We start from the raw sequence: 18,074 nt of genomic DNA on the forward strand, positions 1-18,074 counted from the left end.
ACAAGAAGAATTTTGTAGCTGGCCAGCAGAGAAAATTATCCATCAACTCAATTTATTCATCTACAGGAATAAGGTTCTAGGTTGATTCCACTCAGTTCAGCAGTAAAAATTGACACTTTCCATGCATAAAGCGTATGCAGAACCACTCAGCAGAAGCATTTAGGGCAATCAAATAAGTTTGTTTTCTAAAGTGACTGAGCCAGAAACAGCTTAGTCAGTGTCGAACAACAAAAATACATTCCTTTATGTAACTGAGTACTATTTTACATCCGTCTCATTTTCTAGGAGAAAAAATCAGGAAGGCAGATTTTTCCGTCGCGTATCATGGTTACACAACCGGATAAGTCCGCTGTCCCTCGTCAACAGGAAGATAAAGCAGATCACGTGAGTCAATTTATGACATTCAGCTCAGTGACGCCTATGATACTGATAGCAGTGGTGATGGAAACGGAATGTGGTTGAGGATACCACTCAGGGCCGTTAAGTTAGTCGCTGTCAAAGTTCAAGCTTTGCGACAGATGGGGCTTAACATCTCTCAACATTTGTCATCTTGTTGTCTTGATGAAACGACCAGATTGCTCGTCTGACTATTCTTCGGTCTTTAAAGAAGGGCTTAGTGTTAATGAATCAACGATGAAGGCGTGAACGGATACCAAAATCTTGACTGAATCTTGGTGGAACACTTCTGCTAAGGCTGCTGAATAATATGAGGAATCCAGCTGGAACTCCAAGAAGGGCTTAGTGTTAATGAATCAACGATGAAGGCGTGAACGGATACCAAAATCTTGACTGAATCTTGGTGGAACACTTCTGCTAAGGCTGCTGAATAATATGAGGAATCCAGCTGGAACTCCGTCAAAACCAAATTAGTGTGCAAATGAGTGCATTTCACAATTTTTCGTGGATTTGAATTTAAGTGAAACATGAGTTTGACGGAAACTGGGGGAATGCGTCCGCTTCGACAAGGGCGAAGCCGGTCAAAGTGCTGAAGTGTTTTCAGTAACTTTGTGAGTAGTTTCCTTTATGAAAATACACTGCGGTATTGCGAATATGGTTTCAACTGGAGCATGAGACGCCAAATTCAGTTGAAGAATATCAAAACCAAGTGATTTAGTGGAAATTTGGCAGAATCTCTATTTAAAACCAGAGTAATGTGCAAGTGAAGCCTGACTGAGTGCCTTCGTCTGCCTTGCGTGATTCATATTTATTGTTGTCAATGTAAGCTACTTATAAATCTCAAGTAATTCATTGTGAAAATTCTAGTGGCCACACAGCTGTTGCACTAAATGAATCTGTCCGAAGCCTTGACCAAAAAGGAGTAGCCTCTAGCAAAAAATTCAGTGATGGAACGAGTTCACTTTTTTGGACAGGCTGGAAAGTCAAGCGGATTAATCGCGAAAGACGCGAAGTTAGAAAGGAAAATGGGAGAAATGAGTTATGTCTTATTTCGTGTTCCGGGGCTTGAGTACTTCATTCGGTTTATGGGAATTCACGGCCCAATCTGACTAAGCGTTTTTCAGCTTATCACCGACTTAGTGTCGAACGCACGTTTATAGGACACAAGCTTAAAGTTGTTCGGGCGGTTTTATAACAAGAAACTGTCTGAAAAAGAACTCTGCTTTGCGTCAACACTGTAGTAAAGCAGAAAAGCGGACATTATGTTTCAAATATGCTTCGAAACCAACCTGTCAAGAACAATTTTCCGCTTGGGTAACAGTACTCTCATCATGCTTGTCGGGTGTACTGCCATGTTAGCCAAGTTAAATGACAAACTAGGTGCTTTTTATGGGTTTTCCAAGTCAATGAGAACCTATTAGGGCAAGTAAGCTAGATGAAGATGGTGATATCGGAATACTTTGGTTTTAAACTTTCTAAATGTAATCTTTTCTTTTGAAAATTGAATCTAATTCTAAGGCAAGCTTGCGTTAGCCTCATGTGCACCCTGAAAATTTTTTGATTTCACCTTCGTAACATTCATCTCCCCATCAACAGAAAATTTTCTTTAATACAACGGAGCATTTACGCGTAAGCAGAATATTTACCAACAGAATGGTTAGGGCACTATCTCCGAGTTTTTCTAATAGAAGACTTATCAATTCTGAGTCGATTTTAAGCACTCTCCAATTAAGTGACTATGAACGTGATGCCGTCCAGCTCTACTTGTGCACCGTTATAAAACTCGGTTATCCGCTTTACTGCAGGAAGAGAAGGGGATCCCGTCACAGCCCAGTGCACCGGAGCCGCCTGTGGTCACAGTTCGTCATCACAAGGACAAACAAACTGACCGAGTGAGTGTTATCACAATGTACAACGATACAAGGACAGCAAAACCTATGTTACCATACGATAGTAAAATGCATTCACATGTGCGGGAAGAAGAAAGAAGTGCTGTGCAATCATAAATAAGTCAGTGAGATTCCGAGTGTCATGGAAGGTAGTATCATCCGTAGTAGGGTATTTTTCTATCCAGTGGGCGTGTTATCTGTCTAACTGCTGTTCCGTTTTCAAGTTCAGAAGTCTGCCGGTGAGCAATCCTAAGTTGCTCGTTACGTCCACCTGTGAACTATGTGCGACGAGGCTGGGTTTCGCGTACACGAGGCAGATAAAAAAACAAATTCGGGAAGGGTGTATTAGAAACAAATAACCTGACTGACCTACTGGATGAATTTTCCTCCACAGATTTCGAACAAATGAGGGGAGCTTTCCAAGGGAAAAAGCTTATTTACCTGGCAAGAATTGTCAATTTGTCATATGAATGAGTTTTAGAACTAGAAATCTATTATGAAGTAAATGTTGGCGGAAATTTTCGTACACCGCAAAGGAGGAAAATAACTGATGGAGGAAAGAACTTGGATCCTCACAACGTCGACTAACCATACGCTTATTCACAACATCCTGTTAAGTGTGGAGGGTCCACACATCAAAATTATCGTTATTTGGACCAGGAGGAACAAATTAACGATAGCTTTGTGAATAAAATATTTCACATAATTATGTTACTTATTTTCCAATCGGTGCAAGGGATATGCTGATTCCAAAATCCCCGAAAACCTTCAAAGAAAAGAACTATACCTATGGGTGAAGCATATAAAAGCTTAAACGGCTAATCTAACGGCAATTAGTGTGATACGGTTAGAGTTGTCCCTTCTTGGAGTGGGGGTTGGATTTCGTGGATCGACCAAAGTTCTCCTTTTAAGTGATAATCGAATTAACATTGGGTACGATATTCAATCTTCTATAAAGTATGCTGCAACGTCCGTAGTTTAGACTATTATGCCCGTTTGAATACGTCCACAATACATTGTTCACATGCACACACAAAATCAAAGGAAAACTTTGTTTTGCAGAATCTTTTCATCTCTGTAACTTTTTACCGTGATGTTCAAATCAGTCCTCTTCCACCTGATTGATCCGCTCTAGGTTTTTCACAAATCAAGAACATTACATTGATACGGATTCTCTGGTAAAACCGTGTCTGTTATTTGGTCACTTGTCACATCCCAATAATCAAACACAATCGAAAGAGGATATCTTGTTCTGTCATTGAAACGAGTCTACGCTGAAGCTGAGTCGAGGAGCACTGTACAGCTGTTGACTTATCCGTTCTGGGAATCATCAGCAGAGCGCAGCAGAGCGTGAACTTCAGTCCAATGATTGGACACCCAACCGTTTGGCTAAGGATGGCTGAACAGTAGGATGAATGGCTCTATAGCGCAACTCATCCTTCAATCACGGAAGCCACATCACGTGGTCACGTGCTGACTGACTGGTTCCTCGACTGATGGCTTCTCAGAAGGGAATATCATTCATCCTGTGAAATTTTTCTTCTTCTGAGCTACTTACTGATTGATGGTGATGTGAAGAGAGTTATAAATCTTGTGAAATCAATACTTAATTTTAGACTGACAATACTCTTGCAAAGCACCTTACAAGGGTAGAAGATTTTATCACTCCAGAGCATCACACGAAAGGCATACACAGGCATACACATGGTTTCCGGTCGATTATACCAGATAGATGGCTAAAACTGAAAGCAGCTGAACATGAACATCTTAGCAGATTCCAATCTCATGACCTCACAGAAATGAAGAAGCCATAGACCTACTTGCACTTGAGCAGAATTCTTGGGTTGACATCGCAGTCACATTCTGTGGTGAGACCTCAGTTCACGTAAGCAGCGTTTGAATCCCTAGGAATTAGTAAGTTTCCGACTTGTGCCATCCTGGCTACGAGGTAACTCTCCCATCTGTTTGGTTTGTTCTGACCCGACAACCAACTCGGCATGTCAGCCAGACACGAGGCCGGACTCTATGCCACTATATCATTTGACCTCAGGTGACAACTCCCACCCGCGAATTCATCTATCGACCTTGTCGAAATTCTCCAACCACAACAGACCCATAGACAGACGCACACATATTGACACACCCGATATCGCTCATGATAGACTACTGAACTAAGCCCATCGTCCCACCAATCACTGAACTGGTTGACTCGCTTTGCTGTTTCGTTTGCGTTCACTTCGTTGTGGGACCCATTGACAAAAGTTACCCACAGTAGCCCTGTCGATTTTGGATTACAAGCAATGCACAACAGCGCTGTGTTCTGATTAGCAAACTTTCTAAATGTGAGTCTTATTAAAGAACTGAGCTGCTATAGCGAGTTGATAGGTGGTTCGAGGTGATATGAAACTTCCATATGAGCACCAGCTTATCCAAAACTTACCTGGTTCGGAAGACAGAGCGCTTCGGATAAACTGCTCGATCTATTCAAAATCGTAAGCATTCTTATAACGGTGTTCCGACGGAAGAAATTTAATCGCATTCCGTCTCTTCTGCTATTCTAGGAAGATACCCCACTTTTTCCGCGGGCCGATGTACCACAACCGGTTGTGAACGCAGCGCATCGTCACGAGAAAGGGCAAGCCGACCAGGTCAGTGTTGTTATGAGAGCGTTATGAGTGTTGTTATTCTAGGTGGTCAGTGAGAAGTCGTACCATAAAAGATCCCAAAGAAAAGAAAAATGCTATAAAGATCCCAAAGAAAAGAAAATGCTATGTACGACAACAGAAACCGCAGCCCCTAATTTGCCTGACAGGCGCTTTACCCTTTCGGCTGCTATTCTGATCTCAGACACACTAAGGCTACCATGACCAAGTCCGTTGCTCTGAACATTTAGTCAATTCTATCTGTGTTCCGTGTGCGATCACTAGTGTCTTGATTTATCACAAGCTAGATTTCTTGTCCACTGTGATGCTGAGAGCAGAAAGAATCGCGAGTTTGTTACCATGATTTATAACTACTTTTGAGGTTCCAGTAGCTGAAATAAAATAGAGGAAAGGTTATTTTCGCAGACCGAGGCAGAAGGTTAACATCAGAGGGAGAAAGGATACAGGTGCAACACTAGAAGTAAGTCCACCACGCATATGACTGTCAGGCATAGGGAGGGGTTTGGGAAGGCTGGAAATTTCAAGGGCTAGACTTTCTACTGAAAGAAGTCAAACAGAACTGGATGTCCCGGGTAATCATTCATTTAAGGTCGGTTGCTTCCCTTCATGAGTTTGAATAACTATACAGGGTCATGTCTTGTGTGGAGTGGTGACATTCCGAGCGGTTTTTGTCGGAATGCGCGTCACACAGGTAACGAACAAAAACGGTGCGCAAATCAATAATGGTAATTCAAATTTAACTTGTGGTGGAAACGTCTGTGATGCTCTATGGGGTCATGTGGATCAAACTGAGCACAGCCATATTTCAAAAAGGCTTGGTCTCAATCAAATTAAGGAGGGTAAGCATGGAAACTTTCAATTGCATTGGCGCCACCATTTCGGCCAAATGTGAGCTGATTACCACCATAATGATTCAACGTGTTCAGGATAAACTAAGGCACACGCCCTTTTGCCCTCGTCCTAAAGCTGCCTTACTCCAACTTATCTAAACTCTACAAGATTTCTAGATGCATGGATCAGTGCAGACTGATGTACAGAGTTGGTAATGTTTTGTCTGACAGTGAGGGCGTATTTTCGATTTACGAGGCCAGAAGTCCCTCGGTACGGCGTTCTGTCGCGCAAGCAGTAACGAAGTTTGCTGTGTGCAACAAACGGAAAACAAGTAACTCATCCGTGCAAATAACTTTAAGTCGGTTTTGTTGCAGGTTCTAGTCTAAAGTGAGATAAACGTTTCCCGATAGTTGTTCTTCTTGACGGGCAAACATATGACTACGTGTATTTTGTGTGCGAATAGGTCAGATGGACAGATTTGCTCGATCCAGTAGAACAAACTGCGAATAAGTGCGAGCAAGCATTTCAATAGGTTGAAACTGTTAAATTATCTGACGTTTTCCCTTCGTCAGCAGTTGAGGCACTTTAAGTTGAATTTTCCATGATGACTGAGGCCTTCATGGTCGTTGACTTGTTCGCTGAGCTGGGCAATTTGATTGCAGACGTTGCATCATCAATCGAGGTGACATCATCAGTGCGTTATTGGGGAGCGTAGTGGTGCGTGGCGGTGGGTTAATGGTTTTTCCTTTATTCTTTCGGTATCCTTGTGACGCGCACTGTGGTTTACATCCCTAACACCACCTAGTATGAACAGCATTTTTCCTCTGTCACCTATCACACAGGATGCATATAGCAGGTAGGCTTGGTTTCGGTAATGCTTCCCAGGCTAAAACAGACCTTTTTACGATTACGAACATAACCCCTCATAACATGGGTGACCGAGTAACTCACGTATTGCTAAACATAACCACAGGTGTTTTGCTTTTGTGTAGTCTCAAGTCCCGTTTTTTTGTTTAGGAGCTATGGATCACCACAGGGTGCAATTGTGGCTAGTATATCGCGGATCTACCTTGTTTTGGTGTTCTCGTTGTCCATCTCTCTCTGATGAATCAACATTGGTAGCTATTGGTGAGACTAGTGATTCTATTGGATGAATTCCTAGAAATCTCATCTAGATTCCCATAGTGTAACTAGTCTACCCCCCGTGAACGACAGAGTTTACAAATCTTCAGAATATAGCCCAAACATACTTGGTTTGATTGAGGAAAAGAACTTTCAAAGTAATGGTATGTTCTCAAGTATGTCATCCATGGTGGTATTCAAGAATTGTGGCTTGTAAGTCAGGCATTGAAGGACACTTCCAAACTTCAGGGGAAGACAGGTCAAACAACAAGCCGCTAGGAACGACTAATCGTAAGTCAAGGTCAGTGCGGGTGAACAGAACTCGAGCATTAGAGGCGCACTCATAATGCCATCCCACCAGGTTTTTAACCAAATCAGCGAAAGGGCGGAAAATGCCAGTATAAATGAATAGACAACCCTATCAGATAGGGGTATCGTTGGTTGAAACTGTCAGTCAATAGCCGCATTTCGTTATAAATTGCATGGCCTGAGAAAATAATAAACACATACGGGCCAAGGCCTATTGGTAACTGGTGTAACTCATCAGAATTTGGCTCTGAGAATACAACTGGACGAAGACACTAGAGATTTTAAAATGGTACATGATTTGACCATGACGCTGTTTACCATACGAAGAAAAGCCATACAACCAGACCTCTTGCAAAAACCAAAAGCTGATTCCGAATGTCAACGAAATGAAAATTTCTAATCTATCCTTCAGAAGATTTGGAGATTAGCTAGGTTAAGAGTGGAAGCAAGGCATTGATAGGGTCACTTTGACTCGTGAAGTGTCATCTAGTAGTTCGATCACAACTGCATTTTGGCCAGGGTAGCCCAGTGATTAGCATCGCGGATCTCCGTTCCGATCACCTGAGTTCGAATCCATGCACGAGCGCCTCCAACTTGGCTGAGGGCCCTCATAGTGGAGATCCTGCACACGTGTTGTTACATCACTAGAAGGAGTAAAAATAGACCTTGGTCTATAACGGAAGATTAGCTTTCTTTCTAGGTGGAAGAGTCGGTGAATGATGCTGGCCGTAGTTCAGGCTGAGTAACCATAAGGCGTAAACTACCATTCGCTTGGAAAATCCGAATGAGGCTATGTTAAAAGAAACAGTACGATTGCTTCAAGCATAATGATGAATGCGGGCTCTAAAAGAAACGCGATAAAGTGTCTGGATGCTTGTCTATTTAGGGAGAGAGAGAGGAAATAAGAAATACCATCCAATGCATATAAAATGGATCTGTACCATGGTGAAAACTGGTAGCCAAAAGGTTGAAAAAATCCCAAAAAACACTGGACAGTCACTGACTTATTTTAAGTTTATCTTAAATGAAAGGAATAAAAGAACAATGTTATCCTGCAGAGAGATCGGTATATCACCAAAAAATTCGTCATATCTGCATTACCGAGAATTGAAATCAGTCCCCAATGAAATGCTTATTTGGAGCCAGATTTTCACAGACTTATGTTGGAAGATCTTGCCGTTTGGGGTTCCTTAATAAGTGGCTCACAAGAGCTGTAGAAATGCTTGTTCACACGTAAACTCCGTGGCAAGTTGTCTACAGTTTTCATGGTTCTTGTATCCAGGCTGTAGTTGACCGAGTGTACTGGATGATGCCGAAATTCAGGCCTTGAGGTTATACTACTTGTAAAGCAAATTTACTCGGCCAGCTATTAATTTTAGCTGTTTTCTACATTCGGTAACGAATAAATCAATGTTCTAACCGGATGTTTTAACGGTATATCGAGCTGTTGAACTAGTCTTCACTTTTCATAGCATAAGCCTCATGAAAAACCGAAGAGAATAACCGCGAGTAGTGAGTGGCACAGCTCAGCCTGAAATATACTTCCTCAGTGACTCGAATGTTCCTGTGCATGTACTTGTGTACCTGAAATTCACAGTCCATGATCGAAAATACGTCGCTGAACACTTTCAATTTGCGGGTATTGTTGTCAATGACTCAGTTTTTTGTTAGCGTTATCTTGCTTTCAACACATCGATGAAAGCATATCCATAGGCAGTTAGGGCACATTATTCAGGCGACTGTGAATGGAAATCGAAGAGCGAGTATCCAGTGCATTGCCGCATGGATGTCGCTGGTCAAGCAGCTATTCAATCTGGGCGTTGTTGATTACGGTATGCAGGTTAGCCGATTAGCCCACCCATGAAAACCCATCTGCGGCTGAATCGGTGCAGTAATCTGAGGATTAAATTTGAACTACTTATCAATTTTTAGTAGCGTGAAACTAAAATGAAATACATTAATCAATTCAGCCTCAGGATCATGAGTTCGATGGACCACTTACCGATCGCCGTCTATCAGCAGAACCAATGGATAGCGATGACGATGATGAGGAAGAGGTGAGTGTTACATTCTATGGACTTCATATTCACGAATTTTTGCACGATTTTTCCACAATGATTGTTTTCGGACGCGGTACCACGCAAAGTTTTTGGCAGTTTCGTCAACATTAGGAAGGAGCGAGAAAATTTCACATCAATTCGAGACAGATTAAGAACAGGCGAAAATCGCTGCCATTTTGGACACTTAAACCCCACGTGCAATGGTTGAAGCTTTTTCTGTACAACCATATTGGACACTATTTAGTGAATTACTTTAAAAGATAGTGCATGGCATACTAGAGGATGAGTCAACTCAATCGCTGCCCCCAGGCTTGGCGACATGCTCCGTGACCCTCGCAAAATCTAAGTTTTATGTCAGGCCAACTGTGCAACAAAATTTTCCAAAGTTCAAGTCTAAGTTTTATGTCAGGCTAACTGTGCAACAAAATTTTCCAAAGTTCAGAATTGGTGACACTGACGTAATGACACAAGCAAAGAAAAACCATTGAGCATATCACTATCATCGTTATCAACATTACCATGGACAGCATGATATCAGTGTTCAACACTGGTGCTTCGCTGCCATACAACCATGAAAGCCTTACGGTGTAGAAGAGCATGAAGGTAAACGGGTAGAGTGACTTAGAAATAGCTTACCGGGATCATTTCGAGGTGTATACACCTCCAGACACTCATTCAGGCAATCTGAAAACAGACAAAAAAGCCATACCTTGCAGCGTCTCCAACCAGGCGCAATGGGGTTCACGCGGTCCTCGACCTGGAAGACGTGCAGCACCGACAGCACCCAGACGTTTCGTAATCTCTTTCATGCCCATCTGCCATGTTGAGTGTTGGCCACCTCTCGGAATCAGGCACGGAAAACAGCACGATCGTTCAGCAAACGCAATACATGTCCAAAGCAAAGCAGGTTCTGGTGCTAGACATAATCTTCAATGGAAGTACCCGCTGCACAACCAAAAACTTGCTTTCTTTGTGCTTCGTTAAAGATTCACCGACACCGACCCACATGAACTATGGTTCTGAGAAAACGATTGTCAAACACCTGAAGACGTCTCAGTTCTGCTGTCCGTCCACGAGTATGGCCTTAAACTTTCTGGGTGCAAAGTGCATACCAAAGGTCGAAGATGAGAACGATATCGTTTGCTCATTCAAGATTGATAAGGTATTTGTCAGAAGTTATTTGAACACCGGGGTTTTGGGACCTTCCAGCGTTCGTCTCATGATTTCATTGATCACGAGGCTAAATGGGACTGGGGAGAGTAAGTGTCCCGCTTTGTGTATGAAAGCTTTAGGAGAGCTCTGCGTATTCTCTTACACACGTCCGGAATTCTGAGAATACAAAGGAAGTATTATGTACAAAAACTTCCGGGGCATTCCTTGAAGGGTAAGCGTGTCGGAGGACAACCAGTTAACCTAGTCGAATGTGCCTTGGAGATCCAGTAATACCAAAAGTGTTGGTCGTTCGTATGTATGGCGTTGTTCTAGCACATGAGAGAGTTTGAATATTTGGTCAACACACTCACTATCCGAAAACGGTGAGTGGTCGGCTAGGACAGTGATGATCACAGGACACCAGTGAAAGCATCTTGGAGTTTCGTGATACGTGATTCCGAGCTGGGTTGAACCCTGACCACGGACGCATCGACAATATCATTACCTTCGACGCAATTATCGGTGTTTAGTTTTAACTGTTAGTTTTAACTGGACACAAGAATGCATGGTTTTGTTTCAAGATGACAAAACATTCAACTTGTTTAATCCAAAAGCATTGTTATCTGCGTGGAATGATCACAAACTTTTGACCATAGAGATGAAAAAGACCAACCTGGTGTTGTAGGCGCACATGCTTTCAGAAAATATTGTCTGAATACCATATTTGGGGTTCTGGGGCTCTAGGTGTGCGGTTAATACATCTGGTGATGAGGACGGCGTGACAGATATTTTTAATATATATATATAAATGTATACATTCTTAACGTTTTGCAGCATAAATAGTTGTTTACCATGGCGTAAATCCGTCTAAAATCTAAGCGGGTGGACTAAATTTTGGGCAGCGAAAGTGATATCCTTGGGTTTTCAAAAACAGCGACTAAATGAAGCCTATCTGACTGGAGGGTGCGGGATACAAAAAAGAATAACGACTGCTAACAACTGCTTGTCGTACATCCCTCCCGACAAATAGTTTTTATGGGAAAACTTGTCTCCAGATCAGATAAGTTAGTAGGTCCTCCCTTAGAAGCAGTCCTTTGAAGGTAGACAATGTAATCTTACTTGGATGGTGTATTGGTGACTGCATCTGTAGTACGCGCCCGCCATTCTCAGTGATTTCGAAGACAATGAACAAGACATTGTTGATCGGAATTGCAGAAGAAACAAAATATAGTCAAACTTTGGCCAACTGTTGTCAGATGAGAGTTAAAAGTATACCTTGGGTCGACCCATGCTGTCTTGAATTCAGCTCTGCGCTTTAAGTTCAGTAGACAGGCGACCATCTGTGACCATATTGTTCTCTTGGACGCCATCCCTCAGTTTTTATTGGCGGTTCATCTCGCGTAGCTTCAGTCTGTTTGCTGATTCATGGGTCCAGAGATTTCGGGCGCACATATCTTGACATTCATGTGCGTCCGGTCACAATGGCCACCTGGAAGTTTTCTTCTCGCATTTTGAACCTGGAATCCGTCAGAGGTTTCTATGGTCCTTAAACAGATTTCTATGAACGCGTGCCTCATTTGGAGCCCATAACAGCACAAACACGATGTACAACTAAGTGTCCAGGTAGGAGATGGAAATCGGTGCTACGCCCAACTGATAAGCCATAAAAATGCAGAACCGGCAACGGGTCATCGAAGATTTCTCATTGATCTTATAAGTACCATTATCTCAAGATAAAACTGGTCGACATCCTGAATATCTGATCAACTGTAGCATGAATTGGCAAACCACATTTGGTCGACAAGCATCCTAAACGAGAGATTAAACTGAGCCTCATGTGAACATTATTATAATTTGCAAGTGAGTCTTGACCGATCTAGTGTTCATTTACGAAGTGGGGTTGGTGGACCATGCATGCATGCTAGGTGAGATCCAAACAATCCAAACCGGCTGTGAGTTGCCAAGTTATTTGCAGCAAAGTATTGCCTTATCGGGGAAGTAAAATGAGATTTCTCTCCTTAGTTTTTGTATGGCAATAGTTGTACGGTTTCCTTGTACATTGTGTTAAAAAAAGAACTATTCAGTTGCATTCCTTTTGTATAGACTACATCGAGTGAAACAGAGTCTCACATGGAAGACCCCGGGCTTGTGCCAGAGCAGTCAAACCTACGGGCAGTGGACAATGAGGACTATGAAACGGTGAGTAACACTTGATCATTTCAATCCATATCGTCGTTTCTTTGCCCGGATTCTATGAAGGAAATAAAGATCGACAAATAAACAAAATCCATTCCACATCGTGAAATCCAGGTTTCCAAATGTCCTCCAGTGAGACGGCGACGTCTGGAACAAGATGGTAGCCGTATGAGTACAGTTCGACCTCCGCGTATCATTGCGGAATTGAGGGTACCGATATGCCGGAAAGACACTGTTCCCAGTCGTTGGCACATATGTTAAAAAGGCCGAGCTAACACAATAACACTAAAAGGCTATAAGGCAAGTTTGTATCAATAATGGTTATGAAATAATCATTCAGCTGTAGCAGCCTCTTGATGAACGGCTGCACTGCCACCCGATGGAAGCACGAGGGGTGAGATGCTGGCAACTTGCTTGATCCTGAAGAGTAGTCGCGATGCCAGGGTTGGGTTCGAACTACAGACTTTTGAGTCAGTACATTCGCACATTAACCATCTGAATCTCAGCATCACTTAATGTTTCATGAATAAAACGTTCTCACAGAAGTCAGTCTAATGATTGTTTAAGGAAATGAAACTTTCTTGAGAAAACCGATACTGAAGTGCTGTAACCAAAGATTTATATGAAGCGCACCAAGATCTGCAAGTTCTTCTTGAAGGTTTTATACTGGAGAGGGTGGCAGTGATATTCAAGGATATGTTGTACTTCTTGTTTTTTATGGCAATGTTGGCTTGTTCAACAACGAATGCCTCATGCCTTTCTGGGCCGGAATTAGCGCTCTCGATCACGAAAAAAATTTTAAATGGGCTCGTGAAGCTTATTGGCGGAAGATACTCAATACTCATTGCAATGTCAGATACTTCACAATGGTGTTAACTAAACAGTCCAGTTTAATCATGTGGAGTAGGATGGCACCGCAGAAGTCGCCTTTTGATGCGAACAGATGAAGATAACTGTTATCTGGGCGCAGTGCACTACTCGTAAGGTTGCACACAGCCGTCACAACCGTACAAAACAGCCCTACTGTGACCTGATACACACGTTCCTTAAGATTTAGGGATATGTCTCAAATTAGCAAACACGATTGCAGTATTACAGATTTATACTTTTACCTCAAGTCACATCACAATTGGAACTAATACATGTCCCAAAATGAACAAAAGGCTTCATAATTCTCAGTGTTTTTCGTGTCTCATTATTAAGGGCAGTGGCAGTTCGAATATTTCTCCCATAGTTAAGCCCATTCATATGTTATGGCTCTTTTACCCAGCGGACTGGGTGGGAAGGACCACTCAACAAACGATACAAAAATCGTTTAACACGATGAACCGATGGTTCGCGATGTAGACTGACCGGCTGCCAGAAAACAGCGCAGAGTAATTAGCCACACGGGACGCATACCGCCTTTTCGAAACCGAGTTGCTAGCCGTACACTCAGTGAGGCACAAAAAACTCGTGCATAATTTAGCAGAGAATGTTCCATAAGATGATTGGTCATGAAATCTCGTGGATTTTGGGAGAAAATTCAATCGATCCAGCCGCAACATACTTGAAATACATACGGCAAAATACAGTAGGAATCAAAATCTGTTTTGTTTTTATTGATAGATAAAATTACACAACAGTTGATATTGTATTTCTCTGCTGCATCGTCATCTTTTTACATGTAGCTGCCAGAAGACCAACTGGAAGTAATGGGGAATAGTTTCTTTTCCTTAAGTAACCCTTATTCCCATTTCAAGTCCTCCATTTTGCTTGTAAAGTGGTGTTCCACTTTGTTTGGGTGGCTTTGATGGATTCAGACGTTCCATTGTAATTACATCAGCCGTCTGATCCGACGAGAGAGCACTCAGGATAGGTGTCAATTCTATTTGCCCCCCCCTAAGGTATAGATGACCCTCCCAAGATGGAACCCCATCCGACAGTCGCCAAAGGATGGTCTCCCCAGAGAGGGAACGAGTGTGACGAAAAACTACATTGTTGACAGTAACTTTGCGGTAGGTCAAATGAGCATCATGCGGTCTGATTTAATTCCTCCTCGTGAATGACTTAGGAGATGGCTTGGGTCAATTATCTGTTACTTTGTATGTACCTCTGAAGGCCATACGCCTATCATTGAGACAGAATTCATGCGTCCTAGGTTATACCTTAAGATGTTCAGTTTTCATTGGAGAAGATTCACTACTTATTTATAAGGATTCGACTTATACAGTAATCTGTATACAAATTGGGTTTTGACGGGCTATATTCCTTGCTTCTTTTCGTATAGAGTTCTGAGAGTCAAAACGACTTTTTAGTTCGTGATGACCTTGTACCCTCAACACCAATCAGAGACTGGGTTTTGAGAGGTTCGGACCGAGAGCATAACCCGGACTTGGTGAGTGAAAAGATAGGGGAATTTTTGTTCGTAGAGATTTGAGAAGATTCACTACTTATTTATAAGGATTCGACTTATACAGTAATCTGTATACAAATTGGGTTTTGACGGGCTATATTCCTTGCTTCTTTTCGTATAGAGTTCTGAGAGTCAAAACGACTTTTTAGTTCGTGATGACCTTGTACCCTCAACACCAATCAGAGACTGGGTTTTGAGAGGTTCGGACCGAGAGCATAACCCGGACTTGGTGAGTGAAAAGATAGGGGAATTTTTGTTCTGTAGAGATTTATTTGAAAGAATGAATAATTTAGCTTACGGATACTCCGAGCAGGAAAAAAATCACGGATCAAGGTCCGAAATCAGTGATAATATTGCCATGAAAGTTGGAGCTTCAACTTGTCCAACCGGTCAGTGAGAGTAGGCTTCTAATACAACCTATCTGCTCGAGACTGTGAAAGTTGTCCTCAAAGCCAGTCTGATTAGTTTCCGGTGTCCTTTTGGCGTGTGTTTGTCACTAAAAATGTTCGAACATACGTCCATTGTTCACCCACCAATGTCCCCTCATCATTTAGGAAACACTGGAACGTTGAAAACGCCAACAACCTTTACATATGGAGTGAATGAGTGAAAACTTGGCCGCAGAACGATGAGGTATTTGGGCCTACATGTATGGGCCGCACCCACACAAGTGTGACAGTAAGAACCGAAGCAGTATACGGAACAACGCTTTCGGAAGGTGACTGCGATGCGGCAGATTGGAGTTCATCCTCAGATACCTGAGGGCAGGAGACCGATGTGCAGGTGTTGTCTACGATGTCAAAATTTTGTCATCGGAAAGTAGCTAATGGTCCAGCTGTGTCGTTATCGCGCTACTCCCTTGGAGGTTTCAGACTAACGTAACTAGTTCATTGGTGTGTATTCATGTCCCTGGCACAACTGCGTAGCGACATCCGGAGCAAGTGGATGCTGGATAAGCGAACAAAGCTGGGTGGATAATTTGTTCTTGGGCAAACCATAAATACTGAGGTGCATTCTCGAACCGTATTGCTGGGATATCTGAAAAGACCAAATTTGTGGTAGATGAATCCAGTCTCACTGGGATCCTAGGGGCGCGTTCACTGATGTAATTTCATATTTACGACGAAGACGACCCATCCAGGTCATCAAAATCGAAGAAATCACTTCTGAGAACCAGATTGGTCCGCAAACGGTCACACTCTTCAACACGGTGGACGATCAGTCCACCTCTTAAATGTAAATTGCCCAAAGTACACAGTTGGTGCCTCAGGGAACCAAACGGATAATGATAATAACAGTAATAATAATCGTCCAGTTGTAACAATTTTTCGGTGCCTGGTTGCCACACCACCCAAAGGAAGCATGAGGGCTGAGATACTGCTAGGTTGCCCAATCCTACACAGGAGCCGTCGAGAACTATGCACCTTCCACTTAGTGATTTCGCGCCTTAAACAGTGGGCTATCTCGAGTCATTTACAATTGCTTCAAGCATCACCTCACGGTGGCTTGAAGTCACGGCTCAGCCAACATGGATAGGCAGTGTTAAATCCAATGTTTTAATAACGCACAACTAATTATTTAATGCATCCATACGTAGCCATGAGCAAACGAAGTAGACACTGATAGACAACGCAACAAAAAGACTTGAAAACATCCTTCACCTTCATTGTTAAACTTTTACCCAAACAGGGAGAATCCACAGAATCGAATAAACACGTTCAGGAGAAGGACCGGGCATTCCAAAACAGGAGGAATCCGGCTCACAGACCACGCAGACTACCCGAGAGCACCGAACCGCAAAAAGTGCCCAACGAATCGGAACTACCTCGTCCCATAGACTTTCTTTACAGACACGATAGCGATGATTTTCCACCGTTTATCTACGATCCACCACCACCACCTCTAGTCAGACGACCGTTGGATGGAGCCACTGGTCGAAGGGTCTACATGCCGGAGGAAAGGAGTTTTGACTTACCACCGCTTCTCGACCAACAGCTGATCCCTGAATACCTGAGGGCACGCTACTATGGAGATCCACCACCATACAGTGCACAGTGGTATCACAAATAAATCATAAAGGAAAAGAATCGGGGGTTTTGATGTTGAATCAGAACACTCTACACAAATAATTGAGCTCTACTTCCAATACACTGGAATCCTCTTTTCTATAGAGATAGGATCGCACGATCAATTCACGTATGTGAAACAGAAAGAAGATGGAGTAGAAGGTCGAGATTGAGCGGTCCTTTTCCCCAAGATAGCAAACAACCTTGGGTATAATGCAGCTGTCCCCAAAGAATGATGAAGTGAGCATGCGGATATACAGGACCTAAGTCATGTAGGTTGTTTATGCGATCGATGCCACCATCAAGGATCGTATCAGATATTCGGTAAATGGATTTTTATACGACCAGTTTATTGAGAAAATCCACTGATTGTTGGTGGACAGATGACCGATATTATGCTTACTCGATGACGAGGTTCATTCGACATGACCTGATAATGTGCACTGGTGTAGTGATTGAGCTGACAGCCTAAAGGGGAACGTCCGAATTTGTTGCAGGGAAAAACGATTTCGATTATCACCACATTGTTGCTCAGTACAGGAGGATGTGGAGGTCTGTGTGATCGACTAAAAATCGGATAAGTCAGGTAATCCGGTTGAGCAACCACACCCACTACTTCGGTCATGTCTTCTGCAACGTGTGATTTGAACCGGGTCTGGTAGAACTGAATGGGGTGTTTCCATGAAGGAAACTACTCACAAGCTAGCTGAAAACTCTTCGACAGCCCACGACCGGTTTCGCCCTTCTTGAAGCTCATTAGGTAGGCACAGTGACCAAGTTTGCAAATGAGGGTATTTCTCGAAAACAGTCCAATTTACATCCAAGTAGAACATAAGGTTGACGGGAACTCGGGGACTGCGCCTATCTGATGAGCCCCAAGAAGAGCGAAACCAGTCGTGGGCTGTGGAAGAGTTTTCAGCGACCTTGTGAGTAGTTTCCTTTATGAAAATATACTGCGATATCTCGAATATCGTGCGAACTGAAACATGAGGCGG

The 18,074-nt window shown here is 42.9% G+C and overlaps 1 protein-coding gene across 1 annotated transcript in view; it reads left to right on the top strand.

Moving 5' to 3' along the window:
- Nucleotides 1–17,083, top strand: part of T265_10438 (hypothetical protein) — a gene marked incomplete at both ends in the record, with an annotated part of 39,308 nt that extends 22,225 nt beyond the window's left edge. The window contains 7 exons of the mRNA XM_009176810.1: nucleotides 286–384; nucleotides 2,202–2,288; nucleotides 4,847–4,933; nucleotides 9,181–9,267; nucleotides 12,526–12,621; nucleotides 14,888–14,995; nucleotides 16,703–17,083. Coding sequence (XP_009175074.1) covers nucleotides 286–384; nucleotides 2,202–2,288; nucleotides 4,847–4,933; nucleotides 9,181–9,267; nucleotides 12,526–12,621; nucleotides 14,888–14,995; nucleotides 16,703–17,083 — 945 coding nt within the window. The remainder of the gene's footprint in view (nucleotides 1–285; nucleotides 385–2,201; nucleotides 2,289–4,846; nucleotides 4,934–9,180; nucleotides 9,268–12,525; nucleotides 12,622–14,887; nucleotides 14,996–16,702) is intronic.
- Nucleotides 17,084–18,074: the final 991 nt, after the last annotated feature.

This window comes from Opisthorchis viverrini (genome assembly GCF_000715545.1).
Source record: "Opisthorchis viverrini unplaced genomic scaffold opera_v5_363, whole genome shotgun sequence".
NCBI classification, from domain to species: domain Eukaryota; kingdom Metazoa; phylum Platyhelminthes; class Trematoda; order Opisthorchiida; family Opisthorchiidae; genus Opisthorchis; species Opisthorchis viverrini.